Source organism: Pongo abelii, chromosome 8 (assembly GCF_028885655.2).
Source record: "Pongo abelii isolate AG06213 chromosome 8, NHGRI_mPonAbe1-v2.0_pri, whole genome shotgun sequence".
Classification (NCBI taxonomy): Eukaryota; Metazoa; Chordata; class Mammalia; order Primates; family Hominidae; genus Pongo; species Pongo abelii.
In genome coordinates, this window is record NC_071993.2 from 26391992 (window position 1) to 26416814 (window position 24823).

A 24823-nucleotide genomic window follows, 5' to 3' on the forward strand; every position below is an offset into this window, starting at 1 on the left:
ATGGTTTACTGAGAAACACGTTTAGGACGAACTCCTGTGAAGTAGATAAACGGAGCTACACGCTCTTCAAAAAAAGAAAGCAAACAATATAAGTTATGAATTGAAATGCAGTAATTAATTTGGGGAAGAAGAGAAATCGTAATTTATCTCATTCATTCCCTTCACCTTTGAAAAATGTCTCCCTTTTAAAGAAAAATGTTCTGCGTTTCCAAAAGCTTTATTTAACATGAAATCTCTCAATTCAAAGAAATGTTATTGCCTCATCAAGATCTTGCCTTGAATATTTTCAAAGTAAAATTAAAATGTGGCATTTTAATTCCATTCTTTAGACCTGCTGCCGGCGTGTGATGGAGAAAGGCCCACTTTGGCGTTTCTGCAAGATGTTATGAACATTTTACTTCAGTATGTGGTGAAAAGTTTCGATAGATCAACCAAAGTGATTGATTTCCATTACCCTAATGAGCTTCTCCAAGAATATAATTGGGAATTGGCAGACCAACCACAAAATTTGGAGGAAATTTTGATGCATTGCCAAACAACTCTAAAATATGCAATTAAAACAGGTATTGTCTCATCGAAAATAATAAAGCTCTTTATTCGTTTACAATTTTTATTTTATTTTTTTCTATAAAATGTTTTGTTTGATGGAGTTACTGATATTTTCAAAATTGCAAAGTTATTTTCATCATGTAAAAAATAGTCATTATTAGAATGATTCTAATCCAAAGCACCTTCCACTGTTATTGTTCATGCTTCTGAAGTTGATAATGTCAGAAACATGATTTAAGTGTAAATCATCAGATTTTACGTTGCATGTATTTGGACACAGAGGTTAAACCACTGGTGTAGAAGCAAATATTCATCAGCAGAGACCAACAGAAAGAACTCAAAGTGGAGAAAGAGAATATGGAAATAAAAGCTCCAAAAATGCATGATCCAAACAAAAGCCCGAATACCAGTGCTGTGCTGGTATTTTCTTTGGCATAAAACTGGTCAGAAACAGGACTCACCACCCTATTAATCACTGAGTGGGAGGGATGTTTTCACATTGTGTCAAATGGCCAACATTTCAGATTTGAATTCAGATTTTCACTTGTTTTTAAGGAAATGTGCACAACACACAAGCAGACATGATACAGACTAGCTTAGCAATTCAGCCATGTTATATAAGGATGTGTGTTCCTCCCAGCCACTGTATATGTGAGATAAAGAAAAAAGGGGGGGAGAGGCAAATCAGATATCCTTAGGGGGAAATTTTTTTAAATGTACTTTTGTGGTCTCTTGGCTTTTCACAGGATTCTTTATATTCCATCCATGTTACAGCTTCATTTATAACATTTATTTGGGTGCATTCCGAGCTTTCATGTTATCTACACAAAGTCAGCTATTCATCTGCCCAGGTCTTGATTATCCTCGCTTTTTACATTGTCTCTAATCATCTTGATACACGATGGCTGACACTTCATTAAGGCAACAAAAATAAGTATGAATGAATTTCCAGGGGTGGGGAGGACTTTGTGGATCTAAATTGATGTTTAGCCTTTAAAAGATTTGCTAGCAAATAAAAAATGTGAAATATGACATGAACATTCATCACCATAGAAACGTCATCTTTTTAGATTGCAAATTTTTTGCTGATGAATTAGTATTATGCTAATCAATAAGAAACATTCTTAAAATGTTTGCTGTGAGAAGTTTAGTTCTTTTATTCTTTTTGTTCACATTGTTTGTACCAACAGAGAAGAAAGGTAGGCATACGAAAAGCCTTGGGACATAGATTTCTATCAAAGTCAGGCTATGGAATAGGAGTTTTGAAGGTGTATTAGACATCATCCTCAATTAACATTCATGAAGAACCCACGTGATGTTTATACCAGGCATTAAAAATTTTCCTACCCCTCCTCAGCTTTTCCTGCATTCATAGTGCAATCCTGAGTGATGCTTTTAATTCATTTTTTGACCCATTCCCCATACCTTATATTTAGATACGTTAATAGTAAATTGCTACCTATTGTTTGTATTGCTACCAAACCAAAAAGAACCTATGGAAATGTTTTGTGTCTTCATTCTTGAAAGCTAGTGGTGCCTGAAATGCAGTCTACAGAGTTAAGATAATGGGAACTGTAAGTCAATGAAAGTTATATTTCTGTCTATCAACGTTGCATTTAGTGCCAGGAAAAGATGGGCTAATTCAATACTTACATTTTGCCATAATGCTTGTGAAACTGTTAGGTGTCACTGTAATGCATTTTATTTAAAGTTCAGATAAAAATGTGATGGATTAAGTTGGATTTCTAAGCAAGGCATATCAATTCAATCTCTCAATAGTTTTCATAACATATTTAGTCTGCTGGCCTTTTCCTTCAAATAGCATTTCAAAAAATTAACAGAAGTCATTTTCTCTATTCAGCTGACAACTTTATAGATTTCTGTGCTATAACTGTCATACTTGTCATCTAGCGCTATTTAGGGTATGTCAAATTAGTTACCACCCTTGCTACTACCGGACATTTTAATACTCCTCAAGAGATTATTTTATAAAATGCATATTATCATCTTGTTTCTACTAAGAGACCTTAATCTGATTTCCACTTGGGCTCCAAGCTTAGAGAGGAGTGAACGGCAGTGGGAAAATGATGTCTTCATGGATTGTTAAAATTACCTCTGTAAAAGGAAATGTTGGAACACGGAAAACTGAGCAGAGAATGATAGAATTCCAGAATAATTTGCATTTGCAGAGATCATTAGATTTGGTGCTAGTGGTGGTGGTGCTGGCTGGGGAAGAGTAGGACTTAAATGTGGTCCTGAATCTTTTACCAAACCATCAGACAAAGGGAATTAAGCGTCAGTAGATGAGGCAGCCCTAGTGTGAGTGTTGCCAGGACATAAAGAGCAGTTTGGACCGACTTTTGGCCTCTTCCCAACTGATCGTGAGCACCAGGGTCAGAGTTGCCTGAGGCTGGTTGTTCTGCAGAGTCTGCGCATCCTTCTGGGCTCATTTGCTAGTCTGCAGGGAGCATCCCTGAGTCTGAGCAGCCGGTTCTCACATCTCAAGCTCGCCATCTTCCTGGCTGCACAGGCTGTGTGGCCACCCGATGCCTGACGCAGTGCGCTCTGCTCCCATCACAGGGCCTGGCAGGGTGGCGACAGCAGCAGGAGGCCAAGGGCTGCAGGGACACCTGACCGATGGGGGCAGGTCTCACAATTCCTTGGAGAGAGCCCTGCCTTGATTTGCTAGGCAGCCCTGGGAAGCCGCCTGTAGGGGCCACAGGACGAGAGCAAATGTCATTAGGGGAATACTTCTGCCAGAAATCAAGAGAGCCTGTTGATCTGACCTGTCAAACCATCTCCCTCCCTATTTTCCCATCATGATCAGTAAGTGAAATTTTTGAGGCAGGAGAGATTCAGGTGAAATGGCAGAGCAAGGTCAAAATATATATAGGGAGGAAGGGAAACCTAGCAATGAAAGCATCAAACCTGTTTTCACTGTTTATGGAAAGTTATCATCAGGGTGAATTGGCCTTCTGATATCCAGAGGCACAACACACCCCTCACAATCTCTCTCCATCTTATGCAGAGGTTTTCGTTCCCAAGTTTCCCTAGAGTTAAATACTGTCTAATCATAGACACCACATTCATCCAGAAAATGAATATGAATTATAATCCTTATTAATTTCCTCACTTGAAAAAAAAAAGGGTTAGGGAAAGAGAAATGAAGACGCATCGGGAGGGAGGAAACGGCTGTGATTTCAGCTGCGAGCATAATGAAATGGGGGAGTCAATGAGGCAGAGAGGAGTGAAGGGTTGCTCCAGACGTCAGTGGCCACAGCAGCAAAAAAGCCTTCTCACCCTTCGTGGATGGGTAAACTGAGGGGGTCAGCATCAGAGATAGAGGGGTACCACACGATGCCACGAGGACATAAAACAATGCTGGAGAATGCACAATAGATGCATAAGTCCTGATCCCGCTAAAATGTGCTCCCTCCCAGCTTCTATCTTTTCCCAGTGTCTAACTCTTGGCCACATGCCTGAGGCTGATAAGAGAACACTCCAGTGCAGGAGATAAGCTAGCCATTGACTTTTGTCGCTGCTCTTCCCCATTGCCTTCCTTTATCTTGTTTTGCCTGTGCTGGAGATGAGAGATGATCACATCCCAGGCTTCAGACAGATGTCCAGGATGTGGAAGATACTTTTTTTATCAGATACTATTTCCATAATGGCCCATCTTCTAAAATTTTTGCTGCTGTGCAAATCACAGACCTATCAATGACAGGCTTTTGTGGAGCAAGAGGAGAAAACTGAATGCTAATGACATATTTATAATCACATTTTAAATAATAGCCTCAGGAGAATGTGGATGTCAATCCATTTAGAGAGTTTTAGAGGAATCTAGAAGTTAATTAGATAAGGCTTGCGATGGACTAATCAGTCCATTGAATATATGTTTATGTATCTTGTTGATAAAAGTGATGTTGACGGTATGTGGCCTTATTTTAAATCACAACTATGGAGGAGCTCTGTTGTTTATAATTAACAAAGAAGAATTGACAAGAATCAGCTTTGTCCATGCCGTCTTTAGACAATCATCACCTTTTGAATCCAGGGCAAATCACTCAGCAGAGTGTCCTATTTTCTCATTTTTGCCCTGTCTTTTGTAATCATCAGCCATTTGTCACTGATATTATTATGAATGTTGGCATGCTTGGCGGATGTCATGGTATGACTGATTCTCAGAACGACTACAACAAAAAAGGACTTCTAGCAGCATGAGTATAAAGAAGTAACCTGTCTGAATGGCTGTGGGTTGCAGTAGCATTTTAGCCTGCGAAAATATTGAAAATAGAAAAGCAGATTGCAAACCATATTTGTTATATTTATAGGGTACGATTAAAGGAAAATTTGTGGGGTATGTTTTAAGAAATATCAAAACCTAAAGTATTCTTCGTGGTTAGAGGAAACACTTTTATGGTGTGTGTGTATGTGCATGTGTGTGTGTGTTCTTGTGCATACACACGTGTGTACATGTTGGATTTCTACTTATGGATTTCCTGTTACTGACAGATTTTTCAAGGTCCTTTAGCTAGAGAAATCATGTGTTTGAGAGGCATTTATTTTCATTGGAGGCAATCCTGATTCCGGTATTCCATTTTATTCAGGGCATCCTAGATACTTCAATCAACTTTCCACTGGATTGGATATGGTTGGATTAGCAGCAGACTGGCTGACATCAACAGCAAATACTAACATGTAAGTAGCCAAATGTGTTTTTATGTAATTTAGGATAATTATTAGTGACATTCCATAGTCTTTACGTCTTATGTGAAAATCTGTTTTTATTAAGTAGCCACTAAAATAGTGATACAAACTTCTGAAGTGCGAGTGTAATGTAACAGAAGGTAGTCCTGATACATCTTCCATGTAATCAAACTCTACAAAGTTTTCAAAACACAAAAGAGACTTTTTTCTGACATGTTTGATTTATTATTGTACATAATGTCACAGACAAATGGGACCAGATATTATATTTTAAATCATGTTACTCTGCAATATTTTTTATTTATTTAATACAATAAATTCCCCTCGTGCATTATGTCAGTAATTGGAGCTCTTGACTGTAGAGATATAGAAAAAATAAACAAACATTTTGGAAGGCCTTTTTGAAATAATTTTCTCTCTGCTTAATGTTATAATCATAACACTTGTAAATGTATGTTTTGAAAAAGGGAATAGTTCTGTAGCTATTGTAATGATTGTAAATTATTTATTTGAGTTACAGAGGTAAAATGTGGCCATTACTACATTTCAGGTTCACCTATGAAATTGCTCCAGTATTTGTGCTTTTGGAATATGTCACACTAAAGAAAATGAGAGAAATCATTGGCTGGCCAGGGGGCTCTGGCGATGGGATATTTTCTCCCGGTACATGATATTTCAACTTTCTTTCTGTTTTCTCTTCTAATATGTAATGCCTTGTTGTAAACCTAGGGAAGATTAAATATCTAGCCTATGCCTCTGCTTAGGTTAAATAGACTGTGTGTTGATCAAAAGAATGAATGTGATTAAGTGCACATGACCATTGAACATGCCTCCAAGCTAAGTAACCCATGCTTGAACATCAGTTGTTTGTGTGCAAAGCGAGCATAATCAGAGATGGTACTTACCCAGTGCTTCTACTGTGATCCTACAAGCAGGATGTATGGATAATGTGGAACAAAGGAATCAAGATTCCTAATCAGGAAATTGACTCTCTGATGCTCTTCCTAGAATTAGTGAAAGGAAATTGGTGGCCTCATTTAATAAAGCATTTGCTGTTCAAGCGTGCCTAGCAAGGTATATCTACTCAGTAGAGCATATGGACCACTCTGTCTTTGAAATAACAAGCACCAAAGTGGATTTACACTAATTTCAAGGAGGACGGAGAACGCCTTGGGGGAAAATTTCTTAGAGCAATGGTGATGATTTCTTCACGAACTTTCTCATCCCTTCTCTTCTTTATCATGCCATTCAGTCTTTTCCAGCCTGCCTTTTTATCACCAGCCATTGCATTCTAAGCTCCATTATTTAGACCTCTTCCAGCCAAGAGAATCAACCTGAAACAAAAAGCTGTGCCCTTGGTTTACGGTTCTGTGTGTGACCTTGGTTTGATGCAGAAAAGAAATAGAAGTTAGGAAGGCAATGGAAAGAGAGTCACTGACCCATGGATAAGAAACCCATTGTGCAGACCATCAGCTCATCAGTGGCAGCAGCGGGTGTCATTAGTCCACTGAGACAGGACCCACCTGAGAGAGAGGCCAGAGCAACACCTGTCGTTGTGTCAGACAGAGCAAAGGCCAAGTGGTTGTGATCTCTCTTCAGTAAATCTACAAAGACAAGCAAATGATGAGGCGGGATAGGGGAGAAAAGAAAAAGCGGAAAGAAGAAATGATAAGTAAGCAAGAGTGACCCCAAGGCCAGGGCTTAAGTTAAGCATGTTTGCCTGCAAGCTCTGGTCAGCTATTTTATTTGATGTGTTTAAATATATAGCACAATTTTTCAGGTGCTGAAGGAAAAGGTGTTAGTTAAATGGAAGGGAAAATTAGCCTTTTAAAAAGTCATTGAACACCAGCTGTGATGAATTTTAAGCTAGCCTTTATTTTTTATGGCACTTAGTACTTAGTTTTCCTTTGGAAAACCATCCCTGTTGAAGGAGCTTTGTCATCATTGCCTGATGCTTTGAAAACATTTTTCATAAGGAATGAGGTGGGGTACAGAGATCCACCTCATTTCTACCTTTCTTCTTCCCACCCTTGTGTGGTTGGTTATAGGATTGATCTGTCCCTGAGATGAAGCAAGAACATGCTTGGCTCTATTTTTTTCTTTTATTTGCATTTATTTTATGCTGAATTTATTCCCGTGCATAAGTTTTAATGGTTCCCAGGAGTAGGGAGAGGACAGCTGTACCCGTTGACCCTGAAAATTTGACTAATTTGACTAAGAGCTAGGCCTGATTTACCTGGCTGGTCTGAAAAACCTACATGCCGCAGAAAACATACACCCAGAGAGACAATTCTCTTTGGCAGTTCTGCTAGGCTTAGAGCTTACCCTCCATCCTCATTGATGATGGGGGATTTTGACGTGGAGAAGACTTCAGCTTGAGCATGGGAATTATAGGCTTCCTTGGAGCCTAAAGACCCATTTGCTCTTACCCCAAGATGCAAGCCATAGATGTCAAACTACAGTGCAGTGCAGACATTGCAAAGCTGGGAGGAGACAGCAGAAAAGGTCATTGCAACCTGTTTCTGCTCTACTTTCTACAAGACATCACAGAGGATAAATGGCTTATCGCATCCTTACTGGCTATGGATGCTATTCCCGGGAGCAACCAGCCTTGCTCCTGCAGTAAAGGGTCTTACAATTTAAGGGGTGGGGATAGAGAAAGCCACACATCTTATGCATCTGGGACCTAAAAGTCTCATTCCCTGGGAATCAATGTGAAGAGTTAGGTCTGTGACTTAAAACATACTGTGTCATACCTCCATCGATAATATCCAAAGCTTTCATGCTTCATGGAAAGTACTTTAGGACTCCTAGAAGAAATCTGCTTTTGTGATGTCACCTACACTGGGAACCAGAGAAATACAGAGCATTCCTTACAGCTCAGCAGGTCACAAAGCACAAAGACTAAAGAGGGGCTAGGAAAGAAAGCTTGGCTTAGTCACCGACCTTTTCCTAGCTAACAGGGTTTTCATAATGTTTCAGCACTTGCTTTTATTTATGTATTTTATTTTTTATTATTTTGAGACAGAGTCTCACTCTGTCACCCAGGCTGGAGTGCAGTGGCACGATCTCAGCTCACTGCAACCTCCATCTCCTGGGTTCAAGCAATTCTTATGCCTTAGCCTCTAGAGTAGCTGGGATTACAGGCATGCACCACCATGCCCAGCCAATTTTTGTATGTTTAGTAGAGATGGGGTTTCACCATGTTGGCCAGGCTGGTCTTCAATTCCTGACCTCAGGTGATCTGCCCACCTCAGTCTCCCAAAGTAGCACTTGCTTTTACATCCTTTCTTAGAGGATTCGTAGGTAATAAGAGCAGGTAGGGCTCACGCATTTGTCCTCATGCCTCTGTTACACAAAACGGTCTTCTCTGTCTGGAGGCCCAGAAGCCTCTTTCTCTCACTCAGGGCTGCTGAGCCTTTAGCCAGAGGACAGCTGAGTTGCAGAGTGAGGTGTGGGAGGGAAGGGCTGGAAGCTTCAGAAGAAATGCATGTGAAGAGCACTTTCTTTGGGTACGTCTTCCCCTTTCTCTTCTCCCCTTCTTCCTTCTCCAGCCTCTTTAAGAGCAACTAAATTCTCAAACAAGATCATTTTGCTCTCCACGAGGGACATTTGGCAATATCTATAGATACTTTTGATTGTCTGGGGGAGAGGGTGCTATAGGCATCTGGTGGGTAGAAACCAAGGATGCTGCTCAACACTTTACAATGCCCAGGTCAGCCCTCACCGGTTATGTTGCCCAAAATGTCAGTAAGTGCCAAAAATATGAGCTAGGATGGAATTTCCTTTCGAAGCAGACCCTGCTTCCAGCATCCTACAGTCAGCCTTTCAGACCGGGTGTCTGCTCAGAGCAGGCATGACCTGGATTCTACCTGTCCTGTGTCTCTAGAGTCCAGAAAGGAAGGAATCGCCCAGATTTTGACTGAGGACAGAGGCATGGATCTGGGTGATGAGTGCTCTGTGCCAGGCGGCTTGCTTGAGTCAGAGCCCAGGGCTTAAGAGGCAAAGGTCATACCCCTGCCTGGGCCATTCAGCTTGACATGGAGCCCTCCTGCTCCTCAGCCACCAGGAAGGAGAGTAACTCACAACACTCACGTGACGGCAGGGCTTGGGGTGTTCCCCTTGGTCAGGAGGTAGAGGCAGTACCTTCACTCTGCCCCATGGCCTCATGTCTTCCATCCCAGCATATTAATTTGCATTCATAACAATCTGTCTTTCCTGAATTGCAAACATCCTAAACTTCCCAACAGCCCTGGGTTTTCTTTGCTTGTCAAGTGAGAGTCTACTTATAAGACACAAATCTTATGGCATGGAATCCCTGACAACCTTTGGATGACACAGAAAAAGTAACACAATATGGACTGAAAATTCTCTTAGTTGTATGTTTTTCTATACTTATGAAATAAGTTTTGTTAGCTAATACAATTCTATTTCAATGTCTTTGAGAGGGAAGAACTAGTTTAGAGAGAATGAACAGATGAGTATGATGAGATGGACTTGGAGGTTTCTTCTTTATAACAGGGGTCCCCAACCCCCTGGTGGTGGATCAGTACAGGTCTGCGGTCTATTAGGAACGGGGCCACAGAGCAGGAGGTGAGCAAGGGGCAAGCGAGCATTACCAGCCTTAGCTCTGCCTTCTGTCACATCAGCAGCCGCATGAGATTCTCATAGGAGCGTGAACCCTATTGTGAACTGTGCATTCGAGGGATCTAGGTTGCATGCTCCTTACCAGAATCCAATTAATGCCTAATGATGTGAGGTGGAACAGTTTCATCCCAAAAGCATTCTACATCCCACCCCCACCAGCCCCCGACCTTCTGTATGTGGAAAAATTGTCTTCCACGAAACGCGTCACTGCTGCCAAAAAGGTTGGGGACTGCTGCTCAGTAAAAATTGTTGATTAGGCCAGACGTGGTGGCTCACACCTGTAATCCCAGCACTTTGGGAGGCCGAGGCGGGTGGATCATTTGAGGTCAGGAGTTTGAGACCAGCCTGGCCAACGTGGTGAAACCCCGTCTCTACTAAAAATACACAAAAAAATTAGCCGGGCGTGGTGGCGCATGCCTGTGGTCCCAGCTTCTTGGGAGGTTGGGGCAGGAGAATCGCTTGAACCCGGGGGATGGAGGTGGCAGTGAGCGGAGATCCTGCCACTGCACTCCAGCCTGGGCGACAGAGTGAGACCTTTTCTCAAGAAAAAAAAAAAAGTTGATTAACAGCTTACACCAGTAACAGCTGATTTATCTTAATCCAAGTGCAAGGCACTGAATGAGTTGAAATGAAAAAAAAAAAAAAAAAAGGTTTCTCCATCCAGATATAACCAGAATTGTACACACCTAATGCAGAATAACCACGCTCACAAGCTGGGATGGAGGCAAACCTTTTGCTTTTGAATTAAAAACCTCTTCAAAGGGCTTCCAGCAAGAGTAGAATCCACTGTAGTTCCCCTTAGTGACTGAGATGGGGTGTGGCGGTGGCACCTGTCCTGTCCCAATGTGCCCTCTGGGGTAGCGCCTTTGAGTCTGAGGATTCAGTTTAAAGATAGTCAATAGGGTTTTCTTCTGAGTCAAAGGAGGACTCAGGTCAGTGGAAATAAGGAATGTTGCTTGCATGTGAAATGAGGTTGATAATAAATAAAGTAACTGTGTGTTGCTGTGCACTTTAGGCGGCGCCATATCTAACATGTATGCCATGATGATCGCACGCTTTAAGATGTTCCCGGAAGTCAAGGAGAAAGGAATGGCTGCTGTTCCCAGGCTCATTGCCTTCACGTCTGAGCATGTATGTGTTTCTGTTCCTTCCAAGTTTAAGGTTATGTTCCATAAAGCCGGAGTTGAAGGAATGATGGCTGGAAATGCATTTTCCCCAGAGGCCCTCTTTCTGGAAGACACCTTGGGAGAGAATGGGGGAGAAAGCTGAGTGGTACTATGGGGTGTCCGCCTTGACTCTTTGAAATTCAGGAAAACCCTCAAAGATAAAGGTGCAGCCTGGGCAATATAGTGAAACCCCATCTTCACAGAAAATTAAAAAAAATTAGCTGGATGTGGTAGCACAAATCTATGATCCCAGGATGCTGAGGTAGCAGAATTACTTGAGCTCGGGAGGTCAAGACTGCAGTGAGCCGTGATTGCACCACTGCACTCCAGCCTGGATGAAAGAGCAAGACCCTGTCTAAAAAAAAATAAATTAAAAAAAAAGGAAAATATTTTTAGCTCTAGTTCCTACCCTTCGCTTCTGTGCAATCAAGTTGCATATTAAGGGAAGGGGAGGAGGAGGGAAGGCGGAGGGACTGTGAGCTCATTTGGACCATTGATGCTAGGCCCATGTAAGCAAAACTCCAGAGGAGCCTTTGATACAGTTTTTCTGTTTAAAAACTCAGCCCACTGATCTGATAGATATTCTGCCCTCATGGTGCCTTGAGCCTTTTTGTTTGTTTGTTTGTTTTTTTGAGACAGTCTTGCTATGTCACCCAGACTGTAGTGCAGTGGTGCAATCACAGCTCACTGCAGCCTCAGCCTCAACTTCCTAGGTTCAAGCAGTCCTCCCACATCAGCCTCCTGGATAGCTGGGACTCCAGATATGTATCACCATGGCTGACTAATTTTTCTATTTTTTATAGAGACACGGTCTTGCAATGTTGGCTAGGCTGGTCTCAAATTCCTGGCCTCAAGTGATCCTCCCACCTTGGCCTCCCAAAATGCTGAGATTACAGGCATGAGCCACTATCATACCCAGCCTGAACCATTTAACATTCATCTTTGGCTGATTTGACCAGAGGTTTTGTTACCATAAAGAAATAGCACCGGACCAGGCATGGTGGCTCATGCCTGTAATCCCAGCCAGCACTTTGGGAGGCTGAGGCAGGTAGATCATTTGAGGTCAGGAGTTCAAGACCAGCCTGACCAACATGGTGAAACCTCATCTCTACTAAAAATACAAAAAAATTAGCCAGGCAAGGTGGTAGGCACCTGTAATCCCAGCTACTCAGGAGGATGAGGTAGGAGAATCACTTGAACCAAGGAGGCGGAGGTTGCAGTGGGAAGAGATCGCGTCACTGTGCTCCAGCTTGGGCAACAGAGCCTCACTCCATTCTCAAAAAAAAAAAAACACACACAAAAAAAACCCATAAGACTGTTCCTTCGTGATCTGTGCCTCACAGTAGCCTGGGCTCTGGAATACAGCTGCCTCAGACACAATCAGGAAGCCCTCTGATAGCCAGGGAACTAGGAGACAGGGAGGGAGGAAGGGCCTAGAGGGAGACTCAGGGCTCCTGGAAGGAAATGTCACTCAGGAGATGCAGGGAACCGTGGTGGGTCTCAGATCCAGATCCACCATGAAATTTTTCTATTTCCTATTTTAAGTGAAGTATGTGTGTCTATGTGTGTGTATCTGTCTCTGTGTGTGTCTGTAGGTGTCCATGACAAGGAAACAGATTGGAAATCAGTGGATACAGTTCATTACCACAGCAGTAGCTGTGGAATTAAAGGAAACTAGCAATTCCATGTTAACAAATTATCAAAGCATCCTGTTTTCAGTCATCTTTTGGGGTTTTATTATTTTGTGAAATGTCCTTCTTCAACGTATAGGGGTCACATTGGGCAAAAACCACACAGCCTAAAATTACTTAGTATTTTACCTTTCTGTTGCTGCTGGAACAAATGATCACAAACTTTGTGGCTTACAACAATATGAATGTATTATCTTATAGTTCTGGGGGTCAGAAATCTAAAATGGGAAAAGCAGAGCTGCATTCTTTCTGGAGGCTCTCTGGAAGAATCTGTTTCATTGCTGTTTCCAGCTTCTAGGGGCCACCTACATTTTTTGGTTCATCTTCAGAACCAGCAGCATAGCATCTTTGGATCTCTCTCTTTCTCTCTCTCATCTCTACTTCTACCACCACATCTCTTTCCACTTGTGGCTCTCCTGCCTCTCTCTTTTGGATCTACTCAGATAATCCAGGGTAATCCCCCATCTCAACCTTAACCTAATCACATCTGCAAAGTCCCTTTTACCATGTAAAGTAACATATTCACAGTGTTGACGATGAGGATGTGATTTTTGTGGCAGGGAGTATCTGTTATTCAGCCCACCCTACCTAGTACCCCACCAGGAGATAACTTTCTTTTCTCAGCTTCTCCAAGGATAGAAAAACGTGATCTATTTTTCTCCTCAATTACTATTTTCCTGAAATGGGTTTGGACCCCTAAATAGTTACATGTTACTACATTCTCAGCCTCAAAAAGTCCAGATGATCTTTTATTGAGCATCTTTTTCTTTTGGCTTCCAAGCTGCGTCCACAAGGTAAAATGAGTTTGGTCCAGCAGCAAGCCACTCTGTGCTCTCTGCCAGGCATCTCTGGTTTGGGCATGAGCTTCTCAGCCTCATGCTTTATGTAAATTGACTGAGACTTGATCAGGCCATGTGGTCTGAGGATCTAAAAATAACAATTTTGCTCTACCTTCTTTTCCTGATACTGTAAACTCAGTCTAGTTTTTTTTTGTTTTTTTTTTGTTTGTTTTTTTTTTGAGTCAGAGTCTAGCCCTGTCACCCAGGCTGGAGTGCCGTGGCGTGATCTCTGGAGTGCAGTGGTGCAGTGGCTCCGCTCACTGCAACCTCTGTCTCTGGGGTTCAAGAGATTCCTCCTGCCTCAGCCTCTGGAGTAGAGTAGCTGGGACTACAGGCACGTGCCACCACACCTGGCTAATTTTTGTATTTTTAGTAGAGACAGGGTTTCACCACGTTGGCCACGCTAGTCTTAAACTTCTGACCTCAGGTGATCCATCTGCCTTCACCTCCCAAAGTGTGGGGATTACAGGAGTGAGCCACCACGCCCAGACTACTTCTTCATTTCTGAGAAAGAAACACAATTCGGCCATATAACAACCATTTGACTCTCCCTTCTCCTTCTTGTGTCTCTATCTATGCAAACAGTTGTGAAGGATCATTTGAATTATGAAGCTCTCCTAAAATACCAATAGGTTCTAACTTTGGCCTATCATTTGGGTTATCATTGCCTTATCATTTTTGACAAATAGTTTTTCTAATATATAACACTTTATATCTGACTACTATTTGACAGTTTCCAAAACACTTTCAAGATATGGAACTTTGAGTTTCACAGCAACCTTATGGGACAAGTAGAACAGAGATTGTTATCAGCATTTTACAAATAAGGAGGCTGAAATTAGCTAGGTAGGTGGAGCCAAGATCAAACTGGGTTTACTGGGTCCAAGACCAGTGAGCTCCATGCACCGACTACCACTGTAGAAACCAGATTAAAAGATTCAGCAACAGAGCTTTGTATACAGCAGCTCATCAATTGACTTAACATCTTATACCTTCCCTGATCAAGTTTCCACCAGGAGCTGTTTTCTTAATGTGAAATTGATGCTAATTTGTGACTCTCTCTTTCTACCAAAAAATATTCTCATCATCTCATAGGGTTGGGCTGGAGGGGATTTTCGGAGCTCATTTAAAGCCATCCTGCATCTTCTTGAACACTTGACCCTAACCATCCTGGACAGGTGAGCTCTTAAAAGTGAGTCCTGCCTTTGAAGCTGCAGGTTAAGAGGTAACACGATCCCCATCGCTAGTTCCTTCTGGGCTGTAGACCTCAGACATTATTTTCTATTCATCATTTAATGTAGCTTCCTTCTGGCTTCAGGCCAGGCCACATATTTTCTTGGTCTTTTCAGATTTTACAATCACACTGTCTCCACCAGCTCCAGAAATAGATCTCCAGAGGCAGAAAAAAGAAAATTACCAAGTCATTTCTCAAATGCCTTTTCTCCAGCTAGACAGCATCAGTCTTGGCATGGAGGCTTCTTTCCTCAATTGCTTGGCTGGCAGGGAGAAAGGATAGTGGAGGGGCTGCTGTGTTGACTCAGTGAGGAGAGGGAGGCCGTCGGTGAAGACAGACGCTGCTTCGGGTGTTCTCTCTTCACACATTTTGAGAGGTTTCCAAGGCCCAAGACTCCTAAAAAATCAAATGAGAGCCTTATAGAACTTGTGCCTCAGTGCCTGGGATACAGAGAGCTCTGCATAAATATCAACCAACTTTAAAAAACAACAACCTCAGCCGGGTGCAGTGGCTCACGCCTGTAATCCCAGCACTTTGGGAGGCCGAGGCAGGAGGATTACTTGAGGTCAGGAGTTTGAGACCAGCCTGGCCAACATGGTGAGACCCCGTCTCTACTGAAAATACAAAAATTAGCCAGGTATGTTGGTTGGCGCCTGTAATCCCAGCTACTCGGGAGGCTGAGGCAGGAGAATCACTGGAACTCGGGAGGCAGAGGTTGCAGTAAGCCAAGATCGCACCACTGCACTCCAGTCTGGGCAACAGAGTGAGTGAGACTCTGTCAAAAAAAAAAAGACAAAAAAAAAAAAAAAAAATCCCACCTTGTTTTACAGATGAAGACACCAAGCCCCAGAGGTGGGGGATACTTTGCCCATGGTGTCACAGCCAGTGCAATGGCAGAGCCAGATTCAAAGCCTCAATAATTTCTCAATAATACCAACACTGCTCTTTATAAACTTTTTTTGCATTCAGTGTATTTTATTGAATTGAAAATTCATTCCTTTGATGTGTCATCTAAGGATAGGCTCTGGAATCAGACAAACACAGGTTGAAATATTTGGTTTTATCATGTACTAGCTGTGTGACACTGGACAAGTTACTTAATCTCGCTATGCCTCAGTTTTCTGATCTGGGAAAGGAAAGTCATATTAATGCTCCTCTCTTAAGACTGTTGGGAGGTTTCAATTAGACACCATCACTGAAGAGATTAGCATAGTGGCCAGCCCAACACTGCTCTTTCAACTACTGGGTTGGATGTCCTGAATGCCTCTCTCTGGCTAGCTGCTCTAAATTCACTTGTAGCATCCTTTCTTAAATCCCATTTTCCCCATGTTGGTTATTTTATTTATTTATTTATTTTTTTGAGATGGAGTCTCTCTCTGTTACCCAGGCTAGAGTGCAGTGGCGCCATCTCAGCTCACTGCAATCTCTGCCTCCCTGGTTCAAGCGATTCTTCTGCCTCAGCCTCCTGAGTAGCTGGGAATACAGGTGCATGCCACCACACCTGGCTAATTTTTTGTATTTTTAGTAGAGACAGGGTTTCACTATGTTGGCCAGGCTGGTCTCGAACTCCTGACCTCAGGTGATCCACCTGCCTTGGCCTTCCAAAGTTCTGGGATTACAGGCGTGAGCCACCGCGCCTGGCCCCACGTTGGTTATTCTCGTGCTAATTTCCTGATCTACTGAACCAGGTCACATTACTATCCCTTCTTCCAATCTGAGCACTGAGTTTGTAACTTGGCGTGTTTAGAGCCATAAGGATGGGAATGACATTGGGAGACTCTGTGGCCTTCTGCATCCAACCAGAAACGTTCACATATTCATGAAGGGAAGAGTCATTTTGTTTTCAAATGACCCTTCTCTCTATCTCTGTTGCACCCCACCAAAGCTACCCACTTCTTTTCTGGCCACCAACACAGACTAGAGCTTTACTTATCTGATGAGGAGGGCAACCTATTAAATTTTTCTGGTTGTTTGAATCAACTGTTTTCTTGTAAAACTTGAATAAGACTAAATTAAACAACTAGTCTTTCTGTGGCAAGCGTTTAAGGGTTCCAAGATTACTTTTCTCTAAAATATAGAATCATAAAATCTCAGAAATGAAAGTGATCTTAAAGATCCTTTGGTTCAACACATCCTTTGCTGGAATCTCACCCCGTTCCCCAAATCTTCAGTCATACAAAGCCTTGGCAAAAATTAACTTGATGAGTTTTAGGTTCTCTCTTGAAAGTAGGTTTAGAGGGAAGCTAAGATCCCAGCTCAATAATTCACATCTCCAGCTCTGAATCCTTTGAAAGCCTAAACCATGAGCTCAATTCCAAATTCCTCTTATTTCTTGTGTGGCACAAGCTCTTCCAGAAATAGCTTCCACGAAACAGCATAACCTCATCTAGGAAACATATTCTTCATAATCATAACAGACAGTGGATCTTTAGGCAAATCGCCATAACTAATTCACTCAACTCTTCACATGCCAAGCCTGGCCCACACCCACATCCCCCGGAACCAGTTGCCAATGTTCTGCTGAGGCCCCTTGTGACTTCGACCCACTTCTGTGGGGAGGTAATTCTCAAAATTGCTCTATTTTAGTTTATTATTTTATTTTAGAGACAGGATTTCACCCTGTTACCCACGCTGGAGTACAGTGGCACAATCATGGCTCACTGAAGCTTCAAACTCCTGGGCTCAAACAATCCTCCTGCCTCGCCTCCTGAGTAGCTGGGCCTACAGGCTTGAGCCACCACATCTTCAGAAAGATGACTTTCTTTTCTTTTTTCTTTTTTTTTTTTTTTGAGATGGAGTCTCACTCTTGTCATCCAGGCTGGAGTACAATGACGCAATCTCAGCTCACTGCAACTTCCGCCTCCTGGGATCAAGCAATGGTCCTGCCTCAGTCTCCTGAGTAGCTGGGATTACAGGCGCCCACCACCACACCCGGCTAAGTTTTGTATTTTTAGTAGAGACGGGGTTTCACCATGTTGGCCAGGCTGGGCTCGAACTTCTGACCTCAGGTGACCCGCCTGCCTTGGCCTCTCAAAGTGCTGGAATTACAGGCGTGAGCCACTGCGCCCGGCCAGAAAGATGACTTTCACATATCATTATTGGGGAGGTTTTTAGTTTCAAAAATAGATCTCCTTTAAAAAATTCTTTTAAACAGTGACCTGTTTGGAAACAGGGCTGTTTGGGCAATGTGGAAACAGATGACTTCCACAAAATGTATTGCTCCCCCTTAGTCAGAACTGACAGTGAGTGAAATTGTGGGCTAAATCTATTTACCTTCAGCACCCCTGCTCCGGTGCTGCATTCCTACCTCCTTCTCACCTCAGGGCCCTCATCACTCCCATGTTATTTTCTCCTCTACCCAGTCCATCCAAACCTCCTCTCAGGAAAGAACCCAAAAGCCATGCTGAGATGTAAGCGATAGGTAAGACCTCCCCATTACCTCTCCTGGGGATATTCCCATCGCACTCAGAGAGGCAAAGGCGTGAGGTGCTGAGACACAGCCACTGTGCAGAGAGATGCTTCCTTTATTCCATCCTTCCTTTGGTGCTGCAGGTGCCAGGCACTGCTTCTGGCATGGGGGAGAGAGCAGTGGGCAGAACACACCCAGTGCCTGCTCTCAGCGAGTGTCCTTTGTTCTGGGGAAGAAAGGGATGGGAAGGGGCTCCTGAGATCCCATCCACGCCAGGTGACGGATGCTCCCTTGTTCCCAGTGCCAGGTCAAAAGTGGCTGAACAGACTTATTGTTCTCCAGGTTAGTGATAAAGCCTGTGAGCTTTGGAATTGATGAAATGGTGACAGGCCTTGCTCTGCCACCTCCCAAGGCATGACCCTTCGTCTCCTCCTCATCTGTAAAATGGGGATGATGATACCCAGCTTCTGTAGTTGTGGAGAGGATGAAGCAAGATGATACCTGGGAAGGGCAGTGCACTGCACATGGCTCTCGGTGAGCCCCTCACAGATGACACTGTTGTTAGAAGGAGCTGAGCCCAGCCAGGAGGTGAGACAGAGGGAGCAGGGAGAGCAGAGTTGGGGCCAGTGACTTCCTTAAGAGGGATGTGTCCTTCCTCCCAAAGTGCCAGAGCAACACTCAAGGATCCACAGCCTTGGGAGAGTCTAGATCCTAGACTGCTACTTGTATAATTTTGAGATTTCCCTACATACATATATTTATTTTAAGAAGTAAAGTGAATTAGCCGGGCTTGGTGGTTCATGCCTGTAATCCAGGCACTTTGGGAGGCCGAAGCAGGTGGATCACCTGAGGTCAGGAGTTCGAGACCAGCCTGGCCAAAATGGTGAGACCCCCCACCTCTACTAAAAATACAAAAATTTGCAGGGCGTAATGGTGGTGCCTGTAATCCCATCTACTTGGGAGGCTGAGGCAGGAGAATCGCTTGAACCTGGGAAGCAAAGATTGCAGTGAGCTGAGATTGTACCACTGCACTTCAGGGTGACAGGGTGAGACTCCACCTCACACACACACACACACACACACACACACACACACACACAAAAGAAAAGAAAGCGATTGATATGAATTTTGTTTGAAGATTGCAAAATGCCACTCAAGGTAAGGAGGGAGACCTGAGGACAGTATCACATTAGGTAGGAGGATGGGAGGATAGGAAGGGCTACCCTTTTTGGGGATAGCCCAAAAAATGATATGTAAGGCACCTCACATGCCACAGCTACACTTCTCACATCAATTCTGCCAAGAGAGGATGTCGTCATTGCACTTGAGCAAATCATGGCTCAGCATGAGAAAGTAATTTGCCTAAATAGAAGCAGGTGTCAAACCCTCATCATTGTGCCTCACATCACCTCTTTCAATTACACACTTTCATTCACTCTTCATGATCCACAAATCATAGAAATAATTGTTGTCCACAGAGTGATCAAAATGACTGAAGACATACTCAGTACTGATGTTCACATTTGTCACTGAAGATCATTCTTGGATCTCTTTTCATGTTAAACTGAACCTGGTACACATCATTCCTTTCATTTGACACTTATTTAGGGTACAAGCTCACAATGGGGCCACCTTGATCTACTAGTCAGAACTGAGTGTGACTAATAAGATAGCAGCTTCACAGACGTGCCTGTGTACAGATCCACATCACCTGCGAATCACACAGAGTCTCTAAAAATGTGTCTGGGTGGTCCCCTCCCCTCCAGATCATCACAATTAGAAACCAGTGAGGTGGTCTCCCAGAGCACAAGCTTCTTTGTAAATCCGATGCTTTAGCAAGAGAATGTTCTTTCGGGCCAGTTGGCGAGCAGAAGTAAGGACGGAGGCGACCAGTCTTTCTAAGGAAGCTGTGGCTATCATTTCCCTCAAATCTTAGGGTGTACTGTATAGGAGCAAGCGAATGGAGGTGTCAGAAGGGTATGAAGGAGGAGGATACGGTCAGAACTGCAACTGCTGAGGGATTGGCCTGGGGGATGGTGGGGGGGCGGTCAGGAAGCATGAGGAAGGGTCAAATAGGCAGATTCCAGCTCATTGATAGGCTGGGCTTCAAGATCTACTTGTTGGGGATAATATATAATGATTCCCATTCCCCACACACCCACTGATTCCACCCACAAAGGGTGTTGGAACAAAAGAATCAAGCCTGAGCACAATTAATCAATTGATGGATCTCAGAGCTGGAAGGTAGAATGCTTGATAGGATGTCAGAAGAGTTAAGAGCTAAGATTTCCCAGCCAGTGTGTCCTTTCTCGTTATTTGAGGTCTCTGTGTTGCTTCTTTCTTCCCTCTAGCAGCTGACCTGGTTAGGAGGACACACAGCTGCCTCCAGCTTGGGCAGGACCCCACCTTAGACCTTCTGGGGCAGGTGCCAAGAAGACCCCTGGTCTTGCTTTTAGAATAGGCTTTAGATTCGAGGCATTGGGGTCCACGGAGTCCACCAGAGCCACACTTCAACATTGGGATTTGTGGCCAGATAGTTATGGCAATAAATAGTGACATTTCCCTGGACTTGTTATCTGAGTATGTGGTCAACAAATTCAACAAATATTTTGTCAACTACACGCTATGACAAAGTCTTCGCCCTTATGCAGCCTGCTGTGTTCTCGTAGTGGACACACAGTGAACTAGTATTAGAAATAGTGTCATGTGGTGATGAGATTAGGTGGTAGTCAGCTACTTTACAGGATGGTCATAAAAATGTCTGTGTGGAGGTGATATGTGAGCAGAGACCTACACTGAATGAGGGAGGGAACCATGTAAGTATTTGAAGGAAGGTTTTGCAGGAAAATGAACTGCAAGTGCAAAGACTCAGAAGCGAGAACAAGTTTAGCAAGCTCACAGAAGACCAGGAAGGCCAACGCACCAGGTAGACAGAGCGAGGGGAACAAAGACAGAAGATGAGGTAGGGGAGATAGCCAGTCACTGAGGACTGTCTTAATAATCTGTGTCCTCCAAGCCCAGCAGAGGCTTGTCCCTGAAATCCTGTGATCTGTTAGGCAGTCGAATCTCAGTCTCAGTTAAATATTTGGATGAAATCAGCAATGGCTTGAAATAATTGATACAGCTTTCCAGATGTCTTGTCCTTATTCTAATAGAGGAAGAGAAACCGGCATGCCAAGATTCTAAACTAGTTTGTCTCAGAGCTTTCTACCACTCACCTTATTCTCCCACCATCTCTAAAGGGATTAGATTTACTGTCCCCATTAAAGAGTGAAGGAGCTCATGCTGCACCCTCCAGTCTAGGGCTAGGAGGGATGGGCGCTGCCCTCTCCAGCCTGATATGTTCCTTCTCACTCACTCTTAGCTGGATATTCTCATCTCACTCAAACCTAGAAAGCTTGCTTATTTTTTTAATTACAAATATTTTATAGTTATAAAATCCTTTATTTATTTGTGCATGTTTTAAGAATAAGCTGAATCATGTAACCTGTGTCTGGTTTACCTACATATTTTTTTCAATAGAGAAATTACTCTTCCTTGGGAGGCTGAGGTGGGCGAATCACTTGAGGTCAGGAGTTCAAGACCAGCCTGGCCAACACAGCAAAACCCCATCTGTACTAAAAATATGAAAATTAGCCAGGCATGGTGGTAGGTGCCTGTAATCCCAGCTACTCAGGAGGCTGAGCCAGGAGAATCACTTAAACCCAGGAGGCGGAGGTTGCAGTGAGCTAAGATTGAGCCACTGCACTCCAGCCTGGGCAACAGAGCCAGACTCCTTCTCAAAAAAAAAAAAAGTGGATGGGTACGGTGGCTCACGCCTGTAATCCCAGCACTTTGGGAGGCCGAGGTGGGGTGGGCAGATCACGAGGTTGGGAGATTGAGACCATTCTGGCTAACACGGTGAAACCCCATCCCTGCTAAAAATACGAAGACAAAAAATTAGCCAGGTGTGGTAGCGGGCGCCTCTAGTCCCAGCTACTCCAGAGGCTGAGGCAGGAGAATGGCGTGAACCTGGGAGGCGGAGCTTGCAGTGAGCTAAGATCACATCACTGCACTCCAGCCTGGGCGACAGAGTGAGACTCCATCTCAAAAAAGAAAAAAAAAATGAGAGAGAGAGAGAGAAATTATTCTTCCATCAATCTTGACTTTTTCATTTAGTAGAAAATAAAAATTATATGGGCTTTAATATCTATTGTCCTTAAATATAAATATGATTTAATCCTAAATAAGCACTAAATTTTATTATCAAGGCTTTACTGTAATTTTTCCTAAATCCAGGGAGGGGATGAGAGTATTCTCATTAGCTCATTCCCCAGCCATTTTATTGATGAACAACTGATTATTACAAGAGTCTTGATTATTTTGGGACAAATTTGAATTTTTGTGGCTTCCAATTTTTGTTCAGAATTTTGTCTTCTGAAGCCATTGAAGCGTGAAGGAGCTCATGCCACACCCTCCAGTCTAGGGCCAGGTGGAATGGGACGCTGCCCTCTCCAGCTTGATGGGCTCCAGAGCAGCCTATCCCCTGATCCCAGGCTTGGCACAGCCCTTCACCTGAAGGCCACCCACGTCACATATCCCTAATGCCCTCTGCTCATTTTTTTTTAGAACTGAGTCTTTTATTTCAAAAACGGATCTGATTTTTCTAACAAAACTTTCCCCAACACGTTACCTTTTTCTCCAGGTTTCCTCTGTGTGTACGTGTATGCATGTGCATAAGTGTGCACACACATGTATTTTTAGGTGGAAGTACAAAAAATTGAAGTGTATTGAGGTATTTTGGAAAACTCTATAAATAGCTTCCTTGCGTTGAGGGGAAGAGGGCCTTTTGGCCCTTGGATGATAATAGGTTGTTATCTTCTGAGGTGAAGTTTGTGTCCTCACTCCTCTGGGTGGTCTGCTAGTATGTGCTGCTGACAGATGTAGTTGCCCAACTCAGATGGTAAAACATCTCCCCTCAATTCTTGTTGGCCTTGCGATACTGTTGAATCACTGGTTCAATTTTTTTTTTTTTTGAGACAGAATCTCACTGTTGCCCAGGCTGGAGTGCAGTGGCGCAATCTTGGCTCACCGCAAGCCAAGCTCCGCCTCCCGGGTTCATGCCATTCTTCTGCCTCAGCCTCCGGAGTAGCTGGGACTACAGGCACCCGCCACCACGCCTGGCTAATTTTTTTGTATTTTTAGTAGAGACGGGGTTTCACCGTGTTAGCCAGGATGGTCTCAATCTCCTGACCTCGTGATCTGCCTGCCTTGGCCTCCCAAAGTGCTGGGATTACAGGCGTGAGCCACCGTGCCCTGCCACTGGTTCAATTTTTATATTTGTTTCCAGAGAACCCTCTAGGTTCTCTCTAAACACCTGCTTTCCAGTCTTCTCGGCATCCAGGTGGTTGTTCTTCAGACACTGTTTTCCTCTGGTTCATCAACAAGTAGTTCCATTCAAAGTGGTGCTAAAGAATAAAGATGACTGTCCACATGTGGTCTCGCCGGCCCAGAGACATGCCATTTAAGCTATCTTCACTGTTTCTCCCTCATTAGATAGATGCTCTTTCCTCTCAAGTTTTCTTCCTCTCCATGGATTCCTTTCTATTTGTGAATAATGTTAAGCTATTTCTCTGCTCCCTTTCCTCAAAATATAAACAGACTCGATGTTTGCTACCTAATTTTCTTTTTCATGCCTCATCTCACCTTTGTTCCCTGTCTTTAAGCTTTCTATTTGGGCATGTGTTTTTTTTTAAATCTACAGCATTTGGTACCGTGATCAATTATCCTGGGTAATTGCTCCTCATTTAAGAACCCCTATTCTTTCTCATTAAAGACTAGACAAAAATACGTCCTCCCATTGACCAGGTGCACCAGATCTCTTACTTATCCCCAGTTCGCCTTTTTACAGTTTAGTGCTTAAGAGCTCATTCACAGAGGGGCGTAATTTGAGTGGCTTGCACTTACTTAGTCGGGGCAGCTGGCTGTTCCCTTCCCTCCTGGCTGTAAGAGACTTAGCTTGCCTCTGAGCTCCTTCTCTTCGGGGTCGCCCAGGGCTCTGCTAAATGCACAAAAAAGAACCCTCCCCCTTTTTTTTGGTGGGGGAGGTCATACATCTTTACAAACCTTGACCTAATTAAGCTTTCTCCTCTAGTTCCCAGATATCATGGTAATGACTGTCCACTTTGTCATTCTGAGGTTGTAAAATGCCCTTTCTCATTGCTTCTAGCTGCACTGGGCTTGTCAAACTCCACAGCTCCAGGTCTCTTTGACTGGTCATCATTATTTGCTGCTATTATAAATGTGATTTCTTCTCGGTGATTAGACATACCCTCTAAAAATATATGTGTTAAGAGTTCCTGTGCTGTGTGTTTGAGAATTCAGAAGAGTACAAAAGTGGGCATTTGAAGAGAGAGGACCCTCTTAGGATCCCTAACTTAAAATTCCAGTCAGCAGCCCTTTGGAGATGTAAATTGAGGAAGCAGCTCTTCTTTTGGACAGCTTAATGATGTGTAGTTAATAGTAAGAGGCTGATGGGCAGATGCAGTACAGCTGGGCTTAGGTTAGCCTTTCTCAGCTCTCCAAATGGCACAGTGATTACA

General features: G+C 43.4%; 1 protein-coding gene across 2 annotated transcripts in view; it reads left to right on the forward strand.

The window, feature by feature from the left end:
* GAD2 (glutamate decarboxylase 2) overlaps positions 1-24823 on the forward strand; it is a 90492-nt gene that overhangs the window by 2409 nt on the left and 63260 nt on the right. For both annotated transcript variants that reach the window (XM_063727256.1, XM_024253712.3), the window contains exons 4-7: positions 330-563; positions 5157-5247; positions 5807-5919; positions 10919-11034. In XM_063727256.1, the coding sequence (XP_063583326.1) occupies positions 330-563; positions 5157-5247; positions 5807-5919; positions 10919-11034 (554 nt within the window). The remainder of the gene's footprint in view (positions 1-329; positions 564-5156; positions 5248-5806; positions 5920-10918; positions 11035-24823) is intronic.